This window comes from Pseudonaja textilis, chromosome 4 (genome assembly GCF_049901715.1).
Source record: "Pseudonaja textilis isolate UNSWEBS1 chromosome 4, rPseTex1.2, whole genome shotgun sequence".
In the NCBI taxonomy this organism is placed as follows: domain Eukaryota; kingdom Metazoa; phylum Chordata; class Lepidosauria; order Squamata; family Elapidae; genus Pseudonaja; species Pseudonaja textilis.
The window spans coordinates 18,116,991-18,137,289 of record NC_141993.1 but is presented as its reverse complement, the minus strand read 5'-3'; the positions used below and the strand labels follow the sequence as shown (position 1 = coordinate 18,137,289).

At 41.8% G+C, this 20,299-nt stretch overlaps 2 protein-coding genes across 2 annotated transcripts in view; one reads left to right on the top strand and one right to left on the bottom strand.

Annotated features, from left to right (window-relative positions):
* Nucleotides 1-20,299, bottom strand: part of LOC113444672 (uncharacterized) — a 36,330-nt gene that overhangs the window by 10,709 nt on the left and 5,322 nt on the right. The window contains exons 2-3 of the mRNA XM_026713532.2: nt 3,077-3,288; nt 1,390-1,542 (exon numbers count right to left, since the gene is read on the bottom strand). Coding sequence (XP_026569317.2) covers nt 1,390-1,542; nt 3,077-3,288 — 365 coding nt within the window. The remainder of the gene's footprint in view (nt 1-1,389; nt 1,543-3,076; nt 3,289-20,299) is intronic.
* Nucleotides 9,838-20,299, top strand: part of SGPL1 (sphingosine-1-phosphate lyase 1) — a 48,575-nt gene continuing 38,113 nt past the window's right edge. The window contains exon 1 of the mRNA XM_026713471.2: nt 9,838-10,114. Coding sequence (XP_026569256.1) covers nt 10,076-10,114 — 39 coding nt within the window. The 5' untranslated portion in view covers nt 9,838-10,075. The remainder of the gene's footprint in view (nt 10,115-20,299) is intronic.

The following is a 20,299-nucleotide window of genomic DNA, read 5'->3' as shown; positions in this document are numbered from 1 at the left end:
GGGCAAAGGGGGCTGCATACACAGACCCTGCACCCCGTTTTGGCCGGCAGGGTGCTGCAGGAGGCATCCATCCCATCTCTCTCCTCCCCCCATGGCCGGCACACAGAGGAGAACTACAGTGCTGATCTGGCCCTTGAAGAAATCCAGTTTGACACCCGTATTTGTTGAATTCTGAGTTGGATGATTGGCTAGACAACAAAAATTAAATGCTTTACTATTGTACTTACATTGGTTCAAGTATAAGAAACATATTTGAAATTTGTAAGTCTGTCATAACACTTGTTGACCTTCATCACATGATAGGCACGTTGACTATTTAACACATGAGTGGGCAATATTCTCATATCTGGGCACTTTGGAAGATAAATTAATGGGTCAAGTTCAAAGGCCCCAGGAGAAATGGTTAGCAGTTCAGTTTTGGGGTGGGGACCTAGAATGACTTAAGAACTATTGAATGATAAACAAAAACAAACCCACAAACCAAAATAGAGAGATTACGTTGGCAAAATGTGGCATTTTGCCTCTGCACATCGTTGATATGATCTTAAGATGCCCAGGAGACTGCAAAACAGGTGTTGCAGATCACATGTGGCATGTAGCTTGTTAGTTTGCTAAGTTTTGTTCTAACAAATCTGCTTTAATTACGTCCCATATGTATTTACAGGCGTGGACAGCTGGCAGACCACTGGCATAGAGTGATATAACTGGGTTGAGAGAGAAGAAAGGAGCAGAAAGGAGCTGTTGTGGCACAGAATGCAATCCTTAGCAGTTGCCAACTATTATTTCTAATTTACATTTTTTAAAGTGAAGAAACAATGAGAGTGGTTTGAAAAATAAAAGAATAGCTGGGTTGGAAGGGACCTTCAAGGCAGAACAGGACAACCTGTCACAGCCAACTCAACACGGCTAACTCGCTACGGCCAGTTTGCCGCGGGACAATTCGCCACAGCTAACTCGTTGCAGGACAACTTACCAATTCAATGTAATTATTTAAAATAAAATTTAAAAAATATGTTAATTTTTGTCACTGACATTTCATTCTATCCCTCCTTTTGCATCCTTTTTAAATGATTCTATCCCACCATGGTTTTGATATTAATGTAACTCGTGTCCCACAGCGAATTAATCCATGGCAAGTTGGCCTTGGAAGTTAGGTGGGACAAATTGTCCTAGACTCCCTTCAAGGACTCTTAATCTAAGGCACTGCTCAAGCAGGAGAAGGTGGGTCCCAGATCCACACAAACCATCCTAACTAGACCGCCCTGGTTACAGTGATATTCTTTAATCTGTTATCCTCTAGACGTGTTGGACTGTGCATTGCGGAGGATGCTGGTAGTCAGATTATAACCTATCAATCCCTGAGCAAAGCATAAAGATCTTCATACCAACCTACTGAAAGTTTGGGGACTGGAAAAGGCAGTGGGTCACCAATTGGCATTTGGACTCCAGGCATCTTTGAAATATGAGTTTTAAGATTAGTTTTTATCATTGTCTTCTCTGACTGTTTATTGTTAATTATGCAACCGTGAGCATCATTCAAACCTGCAAAACAAAAACAAAAAATATCTGAACAAAATGTCAGAGAGTCTTGTGGATTTAAAATGGCATAAAATCCCATGGATCATAGGTTGCTTCATCTGATAATCTTATACGGATACCCAGGGAAAGAAGGGCAGAGGAGAAAGAGGGAAATGGTTAAAGATATGAGAGAAAGAAACACTGACAAAAAGTGACCATAAACAAAACAGTAATTAGGTGTGACACAGATACTCTTGCCCTGAATTAATTTGTGTGTTGTTTGTTTAATTTATGAGAAAAGTTGCCTGCTGTTATTTGAGACTAACACAAGGTGCAACTCAACCACTTGAGGTAGAAGACCTGAATTTACTTTTGAAACAAACCCAATAAGTTCCAGATAATCATCTCAACATTTGTTGTATGCTTAACCTTCTCTGTTTCAAATTTTGTAACCTTTGAATCCATTTCAAATTCTGTAACCCTCCAGATTTGCTTTGAGATGTACAGAAAGAGAAGAAATCTGGTAATGCATTTTTCATCTAACAGATGTTATGAAAAGGCATAAGCTTTTCATAACATTGACATTTTCATAAAAATAGTTTGATTAGCCAGATGCAGGTTACATGTCAAGAGAGATAGAATTCTCTTCATGTGTTCAGAAAATCCTCTTTCTTAGTGTCAGGGGAGAGCTTTGTTGGTCTATAATGGCAATAAATAAATAAATAAATAATCGAGAAAATGTTAGCATTCTTTCCTCCTAGCAAATTTTATGAAAAGGCATGGAACTGCCAAAAGTTTGTCTTTTCATAAAATTTGTTTAGCTAGAAAAGATGCCACCAAACTCCTGATTTTTCACTGTTGCTGTATTTCATAGTGGTGACCTTCAGAATCATGCATGATAGATTCTAAAAAGTCTGCAGGCTCCGTTGTTCGGCATAGAACCTCAACTTTCAAGGATCACCCGAGGTAGTTTCTGTAGTGGTGCAGATAGAAGCCACCAGTGAAGAAAAAAGAAAAAAAATGATTGTGTTTAAATTTTGCTATCCTTAAAGCAGATTCTCCCTGCACCTTCCTCTCTCAATCTTTCCTTATTTCTCCCACAGCTGTGAATTGCAGGCATATACCGGCATTTGTAAAGCTCATTCTGATGGTTTCCCCCAATTTGGGACTTTTCAGAAAGAGGATTCTGGTATTCCCGCATATTTAGAGGGAACAAGTAGATAAAGGACGGCCTTGAGTCCTTCTCCACTTCTTTGAGTCTCCACTGCTTACTAACCTAACAGTTCTTCCCCAGAAGTTTCAACATGTGGAAACACCGGTGGATATTTATTATAGGTTGATTTTCCAATTTAGTCTAACAGTCCTGGTGTTCCGCATCTAACCAAGTCAACATGTGCTTAGCTTCCAAGGCCAAACAAGATGAGCTAGATGCCGCCATTTCTATTAATTTACAGTTATATTATAAAATACAAGAGAATAAAAATATACCCGAAGTTTGAGGCAGATGTGCATAGGATGAGGGGCAGGGCGGGGGGGGGGGGGGCTTTGAAATACTTACCTTGGATTTGGATTACTTGGTGAGAGTTGGTCAAAGAATGCTGTCTGAGATTACCAAATTGAGAAGAAGTTTTCAAATGGGTCTTCAACGATTGAACATTGAACTGGCCAGGACAATGCAAGGAGATTTGTTCCAGCTTCTTGGTTATGGAGTCAATATTGTCAGTCACCGGAGTCTTCTCTGTTTCTCTTTTAGTCACCATAGCCTCAGTTCTTGAATTAAAACAAATAAGAACAAGGTTGTAATATTCTGTGATCTGACAGAAACCTAAATTTTAGCTTCTCTAAAGTCATGTGGTTTGCTGCTGAGGTTTAGCAACAACTCAGATTAACCTTGATTTTGGCAATCGGCATGGGTTTCTTCTTCCAAGATTGCATGGTTTGTGGGTTGCCGACTCTTGATCTTAAAGTGAAATTGTACTGAATAATGTTATAATCTTCAAGGTTTGCCGCATTCTGAACTCAGAAGTATGTAAACATATAATCAGCATGATTCAACCTTCTTTAAGCCCTATAAACCCTGACTTTAATGAAACATTTAATGCATTTCTGTTCTTTCTCTTTGAAATCAATTTTGGGAAAAAGAATGAAATTGTTTCTAATCAGACCCTTTTCATTCATTCATTCATTAGATTTTTTTTAATCCTACCTTTATTATTTTATAGGTAACTTCTTATGCCATATTATTATTATTTATTCATTTCTATGCCATGGAATTCAGGCAGCCTGATAGAATTTCCCGTTTAGAAAATAACTGAATTATTTTAATTTTTCTCATCCTCTCCCAAAGATTGAATTTCTGAAACTTGTACTTACCTAAAGGACTGGAATTTATTTAAATGTGGTAGGAAAATGAACGGCCTGAATACTTCTGTGTATTTGCAATGAAGATCTTAAATCCCAAAAGCTTGCTGTGGTTTTATGCTTATTCTAGTTGTATAAAGTTGGAACCTGAGTCACTTAATGCCGTCAATTCCCAAAAATGACAGCTCATGATACTTCCACCTTTTTGATGGATGAACTTATTTACTTACCACTGGACTCATATTCTGAAGACTTGCAAAATTCTTCTTTGGACCTTTGCTATCTCCACAACATTAAAATAATTGACAGTAATTGGCAAAAGTCAAAGAGGTAGCTTTGTGAGGAACCACTGAAGCATTATACTTGCCTCATCCTGGTTCTGTAGCTTGGGTTTTAAAAGCAGAGTCACAGGACATGCACTGATTGTGAAGAAAGCACAGCTCAGCATGACCTGACTTGAAGATGAAGTTGTTACACAGCTGGTGCCTGGAAGCCTGTTCTAGAGAACTTTTGGGGACTCTTTTCCTGCCAATTTGATTCGTGGGGATTCAGAGGTATCTACAGTGGTGTCAGCGTAGAGGGACTGAGTAGTATACAGTTTCACTTTTCAAAGTGAAGATGGTGGTCACAACCATTGATTTGAAGGCCTGCACCTTTTCAATCTGTCTTTCACATGGAAAGCAGCTGTGGAGTTTCAAATACTGGGTGGCAATTATTTTGGATTCTCTCCTGTACTCACTTGGAGGGATAAAAGATGGAGATGGAGGGATAAAATGAATAATGGTATGGTGTAGATTGATGGTATTTGGAAACACATTTTAACCTCTATGTATGTTTCTGTAAGAAAAAGCATTCAATTCAATATTGGCATGATCAAAAGGAGGAATGCAGATATACTGCTGTTTCTCCATTGTCCTCTTATGCAACTAGTTCAATAACAACTTTCTGAATAGCTGGTACTTCATGATTAACAAGTTCCATCCACCATAAAAAGTGGTGCTTTATTTAATCATGAACTACAATTGACTGAGTTTGCAGACTATGCTACATTTTAAGCAGCATATATAGAATTTCCAAAATACCAGACATTTTTTCTTAAGCAGGTACGTTTGATTCTTGGAGTAAGAAGTATGCAAAGCTGTAGTAATGCAGTTAGGGGTGTGTGTGTGTGTCTCACTTTCTTTATAATGCCAACCTTTTTAGGAAGGCCAATTCAACAAACAGACAACACAAGGACTCCAGGAATGCTATTTATTGTTCTTGGGTATAATAATAGAAAAATGATGATATCACCATGAATGCACATATACCCCCCCACTCTCTCTCTCTCTCACACACACACTGTATACGCATCTATAGCCAACCTACATATTAAACATAAGACTCAAATAAACTGCTGAATAGATAGAAAGAATGAAAGAGAATGAAAAGAGGCTTATGGTGGTTTAATAACTTTTGTGCTCTTTTTAATACATTCAAAAAACTGTTTTGCCCGGTGCGGCTTTATAATCAAACGCTTTTTATCTGTATTTTTAGAAAATGTGTAAACCAGGGGACGTGAGTTCTAATCCTGCTTTAGGCATAAAAGCCAGCTGGGTGACTTGGGGCCAGTCACTCTGTCTCAGCATAATCCATCTCCCAAAGTTGTTATTGTGGGGAAAATAGGAGGAGGAAGGAATGTTAGGCGTTTGCTGCCTTGAGTTATTTATAAAATATTTAAGGATGGGATAAAAATCTAATAATTAAATTATAATCTAAATGAATAAAAGGGAAGAAATTATTGTATTTGTTATTTTTAATGTGATAGTCATTAACCACAAATATGCATGCCATAGTGGAGGTTGCTTACTTGCGTATATCAGCTTTGCATAAGTGGATTTTATTGCATTATATAAGAACAAGAAAAGTCCAGCACTTCCCTTATTAACATAATGCAATTATCTCATGACACAATCAGCAAAATTGGTGCCTTCTCCCCAGGAAGAGTTGAAACTCCAGTTTTGTTTTCACATGCTGTATTTATTTTTTTAGAATAGAATAGAATCCTTTATTGGCCAAGTGTGATTGCACACACAAGGAATTTGCCTCTGGTGCAGAAGCTCACATACATATGAACAGCAAATAATAGGTCATAGGTCATAAATCATAGTTACAATCATTGATTATAAGTTACAAACAATTGAAAAATCATAAGAAACCAATAGGATAATAGTAAAGATGGGAAAATAATGAGACAGTGCTGTAGGAATTATGTATTCAGCAGACCGTTTTTGTTTAGTTGTTTTGGCATGCAATTCTGTATAGTGGCGACCTGAGAGGAGGAGTGGCAATAGATTATGTCCAGCATGTGAGAGGCCTATAGATATTTTCTCAGCAGACTTGTGGACAGTCTGAGCCTTCTGAGTTGAGGCAGGAAGAACATTCTTTGTTGTGCCTTTTTAACTATGGTTCTAATGTTAGGCGTCTATTTCAAGATCCTGGAGATAATGGAACCTGGAAACCTGAAGGTTTCGACTGTTGATACTGTGTTGCTTAATATTGTAAGAGGCAGTACAACAGGAGAGCTTCTTCTAAAATCTACTATAATAAAAAATATTTGCTCTTTAAAACATTTAACATTTCAACCAGAATATGTAAAAGCCTTGCTGATGTACACCTCAAAATAAAGTTTCACATTGATAAAAAGGATAATAAAATAATAGGAATAAAATAATAAATAAATAATAAAAAGGAAAGGAAGGAAGGAACAATAAAAACCCACTTATCTCCCTGCAATCCCTTTCATTCTGTCACAATCCTATACCTGGGATTTCAGAATGTCTCTCTTTCTAAGGTTCCATAAATAAACCTTTTGGATGGATCCAGTTGTTTTCCAATAGACACAGTTTTTGTGTACTTTGTGGCTGTTGAATAAATATAACAGTGATTTTCTTTTCCTTTTCATATCTTAAGGCCTTCTTAGAGAGTCTCTCAAAGAACCTGTGCTGTTACTAAAATAGATGCCTATTTTTATTAAAGAATTTTTTATGTTCTGAATAGTTTAGTTTAGTTTACTTTATTGTCATTGCACCTCGTACAACGAAATCAAACACCATCTTCGGTGCACATCATGTCCATGAAAATAAACACAACCACACATCCTTCACCCTTCACACATTGAACCGGAAAACCCCAACACCACACCAACACTTCCATTATACAGTAGAATTCAAAAGAGCTACTGCCTTAGAAGGTTGCCTTACTAGATTTACACACAGACGGAGCGGGGAAATTAGATGATCTATATAGGATCTCTTCCAATCCCTACCTCCTGGGATTTAGTATTTAGCATTTTAGATTTATATACTGCTTCACAGTGCTTTGCAGTCCTCTCTAAGCGGTTTACAGAGTCAGCATATTGCCCCCAACAATCTGGGTCCTCATACATTTACATTTATCTTCTGTTATTACTGGATTTGGAAAAAGCAGGATATGAAAACTCTTGATACTTTTGAATTCTGGTGTTAGAGAAGAAGAATGTTGGTGTTGGAGAAAATAAAGGACAACCAAGAAAGCAAACCAATCAATCATTGAACAAATCAACCCAGAGTTTTCAAGCAAGGCACACATCACTAGGTTCAAAATTTTCCTACTTTGCACACCTTATGTGATGACTCAGCTCTCTGGAAAAGGAGAAAGAGGCTGACAAGCAACTAGATGGATGGACTCAGTTACTGTGATGGGGACATATTAGAAGACCATTAACGGTAGATGTCATGGAGGAAATCCATCCCTATGGTTACTAAGAGTCAACCATGACTTGATGGCACGTAATCCAAGCCTCTTATTTATTTACTAAGTTTCTATGCCCAGGTAAATCCAACCATCAGTGTAATCCATCTATTCATCAACGGAAAAATAAAAATGTTGCATCAGTACAGAACTAGGCGCTAGATCAGCAGTTGCCAACTGGTGGACCACCATTTAATTAGGCTGCTCAAAGTGATGCAAATCAGCAAGTTCTTGCAGGTAAAAACAGGAAGTGTGGGATTTTTTCCCCCTAAAACCCAGGAATGAAAGTGACTATTCCAAGAGAAACAGTGGCTTCAGCCATTGAAACCTCCTCTCCTGGGTGGTGGGGAATCATGATCTTGCTAAATCTAACTTTCTATTTACAGAGAAAGTTCTACTTCCCGGGGTGTTTTTGTAGATCAAGCCAGGAGGATAATGCCTGCCATTCATCCCAGGATACACGGCTAGCCAACCTTTATGCAAAGCTTCAGAGACTTCATTGAAATTGCAGTGACTTATCTAGATTATGTCTTAGCCCCTGGTATTAGAGGTAGTCCTCAATTTATGACCGCAACTGAGCCCAAAATTTCTGTTAAGTGAGCTTTGGCCCATTTTACGACCGTTCTGGCCACAGTTGTGAATTGAATCACCGCAGTTGATCAATTCATTGTTAAATGAATGTGACTTCCCCATTGACTTTGCCTGTCAGAAAGTCACAAAACATGACCTTGGGACACAGCAATGGTCACAAATATGAGTCAGGTTGCCAAGCATCTGAATTTTGATCACATTGGGGTGCTGTAAAAGTCACAAGTGTGAAAAAACGGCGATCAGCCCCTTTGTCCAGTGCTGTTGTAACTTATGGTCTTGCAATTTCAATTTCATTGTATACATGCTCTGCATTGACGGTAAATGTTTGAATGATTCAATGAACTGTTGCAAGTCGAGGACTACATTTATTGGAAGGGGGGATTAATCTTTTTTTAAAAAGGAAAAATAAAAAAAGGTGCATCAGTACAGATCTAGGCGCTAGATCAGCAGTTGCCAACTGGTGGGCCTGCGAGAAAATTTCAGTGGGCCACAGAGAAATCTCACCCCCAGAGCGCCCCCTCCCCAAAGCAATTAATCCAGGCTGTGCAGAAACACAAGGCTGTGTCACCCACATGGCCCGCAGGAACCGTCCCCACCCACTCACTCCTTACCCGGCAAACTTGCCCGCTAAATTGCTATTTTTCCTTTTTCTGACTATCAGCTGTTCTGCTGTGCTGGGAGATTTAGATTAGCTAGGAAGCAGGAAATGGTTGGATTTCTTGTTTTCTAGCTAGTCTTTAGATCTTTGGCTCTGCTTTTAAGCTCAGCTGAACCTCCCTTAGGACTGAAGCTTCTATTATTTAGCACAGACTCATGGCAAGCAAATTTTATGTGACAGACTCAGGTAGCTGATGGCAGAAAGATCGATCTCTAAATGAATCTGCAATTCTGTGAGCAACTCAACCTGCCTGCCTCCTTTGCCTGATTTGGGGTAAGCATTGCTCTTTTCTTAAATAAAAAAAAATTCAATATTTATATAAATATTTACACTATTCACATACAAGCCATGCCCAGCCAGTCACATGACCACCAAACCACACCCACAAATTAGGCCACCCCCACAGAACCCAGTTAGTGGTCCCTGGGATTTAAAATTACCAGTTTGGTGGTCCCTGAGGTCCAAAAGGTTGGAGAGCCCTACGCTATAGATTGCCTCCCAATCGGTTAACAAAGAAAAGGAAACCACGGGGTGATTTCACCCCACATTTCACGCTCCCATGCCAGGGCCACCTACGGGGACTCCTGCTCCTCTTCAACGCGGAGTCCCCGGTGGGCTTCTCCCGTTTGACATCCCACCCACCCACCCACCCACCCCCAAAAAAGCGCAGAAATCCTCTCAGGACCCTCCTCAGGGAAGAGGGAGCCTCGGTCTCCACAAAGTAGGCCTACACCAGAGGGCACTGACAGTCCCAATCTCAGCGCGAGGCCAAGGATGTGGCGGGAGGGGGCGGGGTGGGGTGGGAAGGAGGAGGAGAGGCTTTTGGAAGAAGAGCGCCTGCGCCGCTTTCCGGGCCGGCCGGCCGGCCGCGCGCCGCAAAACCGTCAATCTCGGCCTGGGCTTGAGAGGGAAGCTCTTCCCGTGTGGGGCCCCGCCCTCTCCTCGACCAGTCGCGCGCGAGGCTTTGAAGAGGGGCGGAGCCGTCCGCGGAGACTTGCAAACTCGCCCCCTCCGCCCTCACCACCCTCACTCCACCCCTCCATCCCCGCCCCCTCCCCGGGGGAACCAGGCGCGCGAGCCAAAAGCCTCGCTGGGTGGCCCGCGCGGAAGGGGAGAGCCGGGGCAGGCCGGGACGACGACTGGGACGGGAGCCGCCATCGGACCCTGGCTCGGGCCATGCCGCGGAAGGAGGAAGGGGGCATCGGGGACGCTATGGTGAGTCCTCACCTCTCCCCCGCTCCCCCCCCCCAGCGTCCAGACTTCCATCTCGAGTTGGCCACTTCCTTCAGTCCGGCCGGGCTGGGCTGGGGGTGGGGGCGGATTTGCAAGCCCGCGCGCCCTCAGCGCCCCCCATTTCTTTTTCTTTTTTTCCTTTTTTGCAACTTGCCCCGTAGAGAGTTACAAGCCTCCCCGGCCGGCTTTTTTTTTTTTTTTCTCAATCGGTCTCTCTCTTCGTCTCGTCTCCGTCCCGACGCTGGCCCGTCTGCGAGCGGCGATGCCGAGACGGGACTTTTTGCACTGCGTGGGGAATCGAGGAACCAAAAAAAACCCCAACCCAGAGATCCGGAATCAAAAAAACCCCCCAACCCAGAGATCCGGGACCCGATTAGGGTCTCGGGTCTCTGGGTTGGGGTTTTTTTGGTGGAGGTTTTTACCCCCAAAAGCAGAAAAAACCAAAAAACAAAAGGATGCAAAGTAAAACAGTAGCTTTTCCAGATAGCGACCCGGATTGTGGAAGGAATCTTAGATATGGATAATCAAGAGTTGGAAGGGACCTTGTAGGTCATTTAGTCCAACCCACCCCCATCCCTCCGAAGCAGGAGACCCTACACCCATTTCTGACAAAAGGCCGTCTGATCTCTTCTTGTTGCTTTTCCTAAATCAAATGAGGATCTTCCGCCGCAATCCTTCTGGGTTTAGCTTGCTCAGGATTCCTCTCCTCTCCTAAAATGTTTTCCCTCCTTGGCTTACTCTCCATGGTTTGCTTTGCAGGCGGTCCTCGATTTAAAAAAGTTCATTGAGTGACGGTTCAAAGGAACAAGGTCACTGAAAAAAGTGGCTTTTGTGACCATTTTTCACACATAAATGACCATTGCAGCTTCCCCATGGATGGGCGATCAAAATTTGGATGCTGGGCAACTGGTCATGTCATGTGATCACTTTTGGGGATTTTTTTTGTTTTTGTTTTGGACAAGCAAAGTCAGTGGGAAAGCCAGATTCACTTAAAAACTTGTTACTTAATAACAAGCCAGATTCATTTAACAATCTGTTACTAAACAGCTGCAGTGATTCACTTAACAACTGTGGCAACTACAGTCATAAATTGGGGCAAAATGAGCTCTTAACAACTGTCTCGCTTACCCACGGAAATTTTGGACTCAGTTGTGGTTGGAAGTCAAAGACTACCTGTATTTCTTTCTTTACATTTATCTCCTTAAACAGTGTATGCTTTCAAAACCAGGTTTCCCCAAGGGAAATTCACTAATAATTTTTAGTAACATTGAAAGGCAAACACACTTAGGGAAAGCTCTTTAATTTCTGGCTCCAAACACAATTAGATATGTTGTTATTCCTGCCAGCTAGCTTGGCCAGTTGGAGTCGTAAAACCATCGGAAAGCATTTTCCTTCGCATGTTGTCATGCGCTTCCATCAGCCGTCCTGTATGGCAAGTATAAAAAGATACCATTGACTGAAAGACTCTGTTCCTGTGGCTCAGGAGAGGTGGAGATTGTGGGTCATATACTCCTTTGATGTTCCTTTTACAGAGAGATCCAGAAAAAACATATCCTTCTCATAACTGCTAGGTATCCTGGCCGTTCTGACACTCCTATATTTCCAGTAGCATCTTTAAGGACGAACAGTCCATAACTACAGCGCAGGTGATGAGATTCTGCGCAGCAACACTGGGGATTCATCGGAAACACGTGTCTAATCCACCACAGCTATTTTATACAACAAATGTGGCAAACCTTTTGCATTGCTTATTCCTTTCCTTTTTAGTATTAAACTGACTACAGGCCACACAGTTTATGGATTGTAAAATTTTAGTATAGTTAGACCATGTGTAATTGACGGGCTGGATTTTATGATAGATTTTATTTTTTATTTATTATTTTATTCCAGAATTTTTAATTGTACAGTGGAACCTCGGGTCGCGAACGCTCCTGTTTGCGACCAAATTGGATGGTGAACAAAAAATCCACCCGATTTTTGAATCAGGTCACAATTCAAAAATCGGGCGGTGAACAAAATGGGTAGGGAAAGATTCCCTTTCCGTGCCGATTTCCCCTTCGGTGCCATTTTTTTTGGCTGCGCACATGTGCAGTCAGTCGTGCTTCCAGATACGACCAAATCAGGTTGCGACCAGAGTCTGGGAACAGATTACGGTTGTGACCCAAGGCTCCACAGTGTTTTTATTTGTTCTGGTCTCTTAAGTGCTGTACCTTATGATTCTTGACGAATGTATCTTTTCTTTTATGCATACTGAGAGCATTTCCGCCAATTCCCTTCCTCTGTGTCCTATCACAGTTGGCCAATAAAGCTTTCTTTCTTTCTTTCTTTCTTTCTTTCTTTCTTTCTTTCTTTCTTTCTTTCTTTCTTTCTTTCTTTCTTTCTTTCTTTCTTTCTTTCTTTCTTTCTATCTATCTATCATCTATCTATCTATCTATCATCTGTCTATCATCTATCTATCTCTGGTCTATGACTGTAATAAACTGAGTTGAATTGAATCCCACTAATAACCTAAACTCTCAATACTGGAAAGTTGTCCAGGCTCATTTTTGTGTTCAAAAAGATTGGACTTACTCAGGTGCACCTCCTCCACCCTAAGATAATACGGCTTTTGCTGTGCCTGAAGAACAACCTGGTAGTTCCTGTTTCGTGTTTCACCGCTTGTGAAACAAGAAACAGTTCTTCTGCTAACCGCTAAATGAGAGGTAGAGAAAAATGAACTGTGTTCATTTTTGTTAAGTTGTGGTAAATATGATGTCAGCACAGAATTGCAGTACAGTACTATAATTGACATTCCTCCCTCTGGAAGTTTGGTTGAAAAGTCGAGAGGAGCATCCAAGGCGATGGGGTGGAACATTTTTCAATGCAGAAGACTTCTCATTTCAGAAGTTCTTTCGTAACTAATGGATGCTAATTACAAATACATTATTGTGCAGTTTTGGCTAATTGTATTGAGATGTATATTTTTCCAGGGCATACTGAATAATACCTACATCCATTAGATTAATTTGCCTAGGAAAAAGTACCAGTTCACATGGTATCAAAAAGTGATCTTTCCATGGTTAGAAAACTGTTCTGACTAACTTAATGATTGTGGAGCTATTTTTTTTTTTGGTATATTTCTTTTTCCATAGTGATGTGAAAAAAATTGTAAAAACTGGTCTCATAAAAAGTCGTAAAATGCAGCAAAACTCTCACTTAAGTGTCTCATTTAGCAGCTGAAATTTTGGGCTCAGTTGTGGTTGTTGTAGTTGAAGACTGCCTGTATCAGCACTTTGAAACCCCAATGAAAAGTACTTGCATATGGCTGTTTTATGCCACACTGCTGTTTCTCCAAGTGAGTAATAAGCCTTGTAAATGCTTAGTGTTGATAGAATACAGAAAGCACAGGTTAACTTGAGTTCCTGGAAGGAAGCTGATATATTGGGAAGGTATTTAACGCAGATTTGGGTTAAGGTTTTGGGTCTTGTTAGTGCTTCTGTGAGGAACTATCAGGAAATCCTGTATAACTTCCTCAAGATGCATGACAAAGAAGAGGTTAGATATGGATGGATCAAAGTATATGTTTTGAAATCTGTGCTTGGTCTGTTGCACTTTCCCACCAAATTGGCATGTGCATTCAGGCTTAGCTTGGCGATTGAAGAGGTATGACAATTAATAGATTGTATGGTAAACCACCCAAAGACACCTCGCAGCAAGATGTCAGCCAAATAAATGTAATAAATAGGTAAATAAACAAAAGAACACTTGACTGTGTCCACAAAACTGGAAGACGTGAGTAATTTCTCCATAGTATAGGAAAGTGGCAATGACTGCAATTGCGGAGCACTTCTCAGAAATAGCTGAAGAAAGTGAATTGATTGTTCTTTCATTGAGTGTCCAGATTCTTTCAGTAATGCAGTCTTTTGCACAGTAAAACATGTCAGCATTGCCCAATCCTATTGTTTTCCTGATACCTGTTGAACATCTTCTTTGGCAGTACGGCTGCCCTAAGCAGTTTACGGGACACACAGGCTGAATAAGGATGCTCAAAAGAAAATGTGATATACTTTGCTAATTAGCTAGGTAAATGTTGCCTTTCAGTTGCACAATTATGTTTCTCATCATGATAATTTGTTTCTAAAAGTGCTGAAAAATTAAATGATACGGGACAGCTTTTCATTAAGTCTGCGTGACTGGCCGTCGTATGGATCTGGTTTTTCATTAAAAAAAAAAACAGCTTAAACTGTTAGCACAACAGTAATTAAAGCTTTCAAAATATATCTGGATAGTGTAGTAAAGAATGAATGAGCATCAGGTTATTAATCAGAGATGTACTTTTTTGAGTGTTAATTGTTTACTGTTTCACATAAAAAGAGAAAAGAAATAAAAAGAAAAATACAGAAAAAGGTATTGTCCCTCTGTAATACTAATTTACACGCTGAGACAAACCGATTCTCTAAGATGCACTAATGAATAAAATGTATTCTTTCTGTGAAGGGTAAATAAGATCAAACAGGTAAAATCCAGTTCACTGTGGGTGACTGTATAGTTGTATTAGAAGGAATGCTTGTTAAAATGTGCAAGAGGACAGATTGGAAGGCTAAATCGGGGCAGATGGAATCCTTGCATTTTTGTATCTGTTCTATATTGTGCAAAAGTGCTGTAAAAAGATTTGGCGGTATAATATACGTGGGACTAATAATGGAGCCATAGTTCACGTCAGAGATTTGCTATCTGAGGTAATCTGGTTGAAGGTATGACCTTAGCATGATTTACTGATTAGATCTCCGTAAACAGCCTAATAAGCAGCAGATGGGACTTTGAACCTTTCTAAAAGGAAGAACAAAACCTTTTTAAGATAAAAGGTGCCTGTGTACAAAACAGATAGATTTACCGTTTGGCTTTCTTGGCAATTCTGTTGAAATTGCCTTTTAAAGAACATCAAAGATACGAATTTTGTTTACTGTTGCAGACGAAGCAGATTGGTGTACAGGTGTTGCTAGAAAAACATAGAAATGTAGAAGAATTATAAATGTACTCAAGGCAACTTTGGAAGGCAGGAGAATGAATGGCTTGGGGAGAAGCCAAGGGATGAAGGAATGGTTGGTTGTAGACGTTCCAGATAGCCCTAAAGCAGGGTATCAAACTCAAGGCCCGTTGGCCAGATCTGGCCCACGGGATGCTTAGATCTGGCTACTAAAACGAAAAGACGCAGACAACGTACTGCTCAGAGGGAAGTGGCTGCAAAAACCAGAGCTAAGACTCTAGCCTCTAGAGGCTGAGTTGAAGGCAGAGAAACACAGACATGCGGCTCTAGAGAGACAATTTAACAAGACTATTCAACAAATGAGAGGGCAACTAAAACAGGCTTCCCAGCCAGCTGAACATCAGGGTTTCCAGAGAAGCACCCCCCAGGGAAGGGGAAGTTGTTCATGGAGCCTCTGGACCCCCCCAGTCTAATCCCCTGAGGCATTTAAGGGACAACTAGATCCTCAGGATTTCAGCAGGTCTGGGCCATATTTCCAGCAAACTTCTGGGCCCTATGCCCCTTCTCTTCCCCTTCTCCAGAGTTCAGGCCTCCCAGATCAGGCCGGAAGCCACTTTCATGCCCACTGCAGCTGGCCTTTGGCCCTCCACTACCTTTGATAACAGGCCCAGGGAGATCCAAGATATTGTTTCCTTAGCCATTAGACAGGGATCGGCTGAAGGTTTTCAAGAGATTCTTTGGCTTATGGAAAGGGTCCAGGCCCTTCTCAGTCTATGGCTTCCTTACCTCCGCAATGAGATTTCCACAGACCCCAAGACCTCGGGGTCCATTCTTTACAGGCAGAATGGGAGGCGTATGAAGAGGAAGAGGGCGCCTCCCCATCTGAACACAGTTGCTCCTCTCGTTCAGAGTGTGAAAAGGGTGAAATCTGTAATCGCAGTCTTTCAGAGGAAGAAGACTCTCGTCCAGATCAGCCCACCTCTGCATTAGTGTTTAAACCAACCCTCTTTAAACCCCTACTTAGCAAGGCCCTGGTCACTGCCATGCTGTCACCTGAAGAAGCAGCACCTGAACCACAAGGGGAACCCTCTGGGCAAGGAGACTCGCTCTTCTCCAAGCCAGTCGTACACACGGAGGTTTTGCCTTCTCCCCTTTTGTTTCTCGACATGGTCAAGGAACAGTGTGCTTCCCCTTCGGCAGGTCCTCGTCCATCATCTTTGGACAAGCGGTTCTACAATGTCAGCACATCCCTTGCCAACGCCCTTGCAGTGCCCTCAGTAGACATCATTTTCCTCTTCTGGCACTCCCACCAAGCCAGATGATGTCCTTAAACCAGAGGACAAGTGTTCCGAACAGACCCTCAAGTGCAACCACCAAGCAGCTGCGTGGGCTGTTCGGGCTTCGACCGCTGCATCGTTTTTCACGAGGGCATCTCTACGATGGCTGCACCAACTGCAGGACCAATTGCCTGTCTCTGACCTCAGGTCTCATCAGGACCTTAACAAAATTATAGCAGCAGCGGAATTCACTGCGGATCCACCCTCAATTCCGCCAAATTTGCATTAAGGGCCATGGCATCTTCGGTGGCGGCAAGAAGACTTCTATGGCTCTGAAATTGGCAGGCGGAGTCACGCCACAAATGGAAGCTGGCCTCTACCCCCTGCGCAGGAGACAAGCTTTTGGTCGAGGCTCTAGAGCCATATCTCATCGAGACCAGAGATAAACGTAAAATTCTTTCCTCCTCAGGGAGAAAAGCTGACTATCGCCCAGCTCCTTATCGCCCACCTGCCTTTCTGGCGGAGTCCACCTCCCGCTTTCCTCGGCCACAGAGGGCGTATTCTCAACGCCAAGATCAACGTCAAGAACCACCTGGCAGAGAACAACCTTCTGTTGGTAAATGGCCCTTTGGGGGGGGAGGGGGTCATGCCTTCCGTCGCTCTAAGTAATCCCTCGTTCTCCCCACCCATTGGAGGTCGCTTAGACTTCTTTACCTCCAAATGGGAGGAGTCAACGACGGATGCCTGGGTGCTCAACACTCTTAGGGCAGGGCTACAATTGGAATTTCTATCATCATCCCCAGAATTTTTTTTTTTTTGATTCCTTCCGTTTCACAGGACACTTCAAAGAGAGCCCTTATGAATTCGGCCGTTCAACACCTACTCGACATAAGGGCTATTCAACCAATACCCACCTTACAACGGGGACGTGGATTTTACTCTTATCTTTTTTGTTGTTCCCAAAGCCTCGGGGTCTATGTGTGTGGCGAGCCATCCTTGACCTAAAATTTCTCAATCAATTTGTCAAATACAGGCGATTTAAAATGCAGACGCTGCATTCTATCTTAGAGAGCATTCAGAAAGGTGACCTATCTTCCATTGATCTCATGGAGGCTTACCTCCACATCCCCATCTGGCCTCATTATCGCCAGTTTCTCTGTTTCTGTTACCAGAATGCCCACTTCAAGTATCGAGCCCTTTCCTTTGGCCTCTCATCGGCTCCAAGGGTCTTCACAAAGATTCTAGCAGCATTGGTGGCTTCACTCTGTTCTGTTTCAGTGAGGATCCAATGCTATTTGGTGACATGTTGATGCTGTCTTCCTCCCTCCACTTGGCCCATCGGAACTTACAAATTACCCTGTCTCGCCTCCAAAGCCACGGGTTTTCCATCAACACCAAGAAGAGCCATCTCTCGCCCACGACCAAACGGCTACACTGGGGAGCAGTCATCGACACAACTTTGTGCAGGTTTTCCTGTCTCCAGATCATGGAAAAAGCCTTGCAGAGAACATCATCCAGATTCAACAACAATAGACTGTTCCACCGTCGCTGCTGTCCAGTCTACTGGGGAAGATGGTCTCCTGTATTGGCATCATCCCATGGGCACGGCTTCACTCCTGATTGCTCCAGTGGTTCCTGCTCCCCTTTCAACGAGCAGGAACCAGCCACTCTTCAATCAAGGTCCTGGTCTCTCAACAGGCCCAGCGGTCCCTCAATTGGTGGCTCTCCCTGTCCCTCTGGAAGGGGCTCCAATTCAAGGAACCAGACAGGCTAGTAATCACCACAGATGCCAGCCTTCTGGGTTGGGGCTCCCCTTTGAACCCCTTAGAACAGTGTCTCTCCAATTCCTAACTCTAAACGTAGTTTTCCTCCTTTCTTTCACTTCGGCCAGAAGGGTGTCAGAACTGGCTGCCCTTTCTATCAGGCAGGATCTTTGTACCAGCTCCATTTTTGCTGGCAGAGGTACTGTGTCCCTCACTGTTTCCAGGGCAACCCACAAGTTTGACACCCTTGTTCTGGATCAGTGGTTCCCAACCTTTTCTTTGCCCCGCACCCCTAAAGAAATTTCCCTCGAACCTTGCACCCCCTGAAATAAATAATAAATAAAAATGCCAACATATAGCCAATATCCTATTATTTACCTGGACTTTTCTTGCACCCCCAGGAATATCGTCTCGCACCCCCAGGTTGGGAACCCCTGTTCTAGATGCATTGTATTATAGTTCCTGTCATTCTCAAGTGCTGGCCAGGTTGTGTGGAAATGATGCAAATCCTCATTCAACATATTTGAAGAGCATGCATTTGGAAAAAGTTGTTTATGCATTTTCTTCTGCGGATCCCAATTAAAGGAAAACGCCACACCTTGGGAAGACCTGCTCTAAAATGAGCTTAAGTCAGCTAGAAGTTGAAGAACAGGTTTGAAGAATAGAATGCACCAACACTAATGCTTGTTTCTGGAGCAAAGCTTTCCTGAGAGTTGGATAAAGCAGACTTCATTGACAACACTTGGGGAATACTGTATAATCATAAAGCTACAGAAATAGAAAATGATGGATCTGCTTTTATTGTAGCTCATGATGTCCTTAAGATGATCTTGAAAATAATTTTCTATTTAGCACAGTTCTTGCAGTAGAGCATTGGTTTCATTTTGGTTACAGGGTAAGCCAGAAACTAAATTGTGTTGGATCTGAAGGTCATCGTGCAAAACATCTTGCATCGCATATCGATATTATTTGGATTAAAGTCATTGTGTACAGCATTTATAATAACTGGAGGTATATTTCCTTGGGAAAAAGTTCATTCTTATACAGCTTCAAATGTAAAAAAAAGTTGGAGGGATGATGCAGCCACTTTCTGCAAAGAACATCAAGGCTGTTTAGTTTGGATTAATGCTCATTTTGGTGACAGACTACACATTTTGATAGCCTGCTTATATTCTCACAAATAAAAACTATCTGCCTTCCAAATGTATTGTGGCTCTGTCTTTATCATTTTCAGCTATGTTGGCTTGTACTTACATATGTCTAGAAAGTTACCCAGTTGAGGGAAAGTTGTAGTCTATTTAGTATTTTCCAGAGGCTTGTGCCAGGTAGCACTTAAATCAGGAACATAATAAAATTGATGATTTAATGCCCTCCGATGCTTTCAAAGCTTGTTTTCAGGTACGATGAATTATTCAAGGGTTTGAAATCCTCAAACCAGCTTTTCAAAGAGAACCAATGCAAGGAATTGCTTTGTAGAGACTGTACCTCCATTTGGCAATCATAATTGGAAATCTTTGCAAATATTTCATATCTAAAGAGGCTAGGTTGATGAGTGCCCAAGGAATCTTTTAAATGGCAACACCCCAGTCAAAGTCCTTTTCAAGGGAGCTGATACGATCTCCCTATTCATTTCAACTCTAATCCAAGACTGTTTGGTTCCCGCAAATACATCCTAAACAAAGACACGTTAAACTACTTTCATATTGACAAGAAAATTACATGGATGGGTATATAGTATCCTTGAACTTATCAGAGAGTAAGTTAAACTTGAAGAAGACATTACTTTTAACTATATTGTAACTTTTAAGTTTATCTTTAGCTGAATGGTACAACTTTTGCTTATCTCGCTAATAGTTTTATTGTACCTTTTGTATTGAGGAGAGGGCACTTTGATAAATACATCTATTTTCTGATGCTCCAATGAGCTGCTTTTGATTTTATAGTCCTATTTATTAAGGCAGTGTTTCTCAACCTCAGCCGCTTTGGACTGCAACTCCCATAATTCCAATCTAGCAATAGCACTTAGATGAATGAATGTAAATATTATAAAATAGCACTTAGACTTAAATATCGCTCCATAGTGCTTTACAGAGCACTCTCTATAAGCAGTTTACAACGTCAGCATATTATCCTCAATAATCTTTTTCCGATCTCAGAAAAA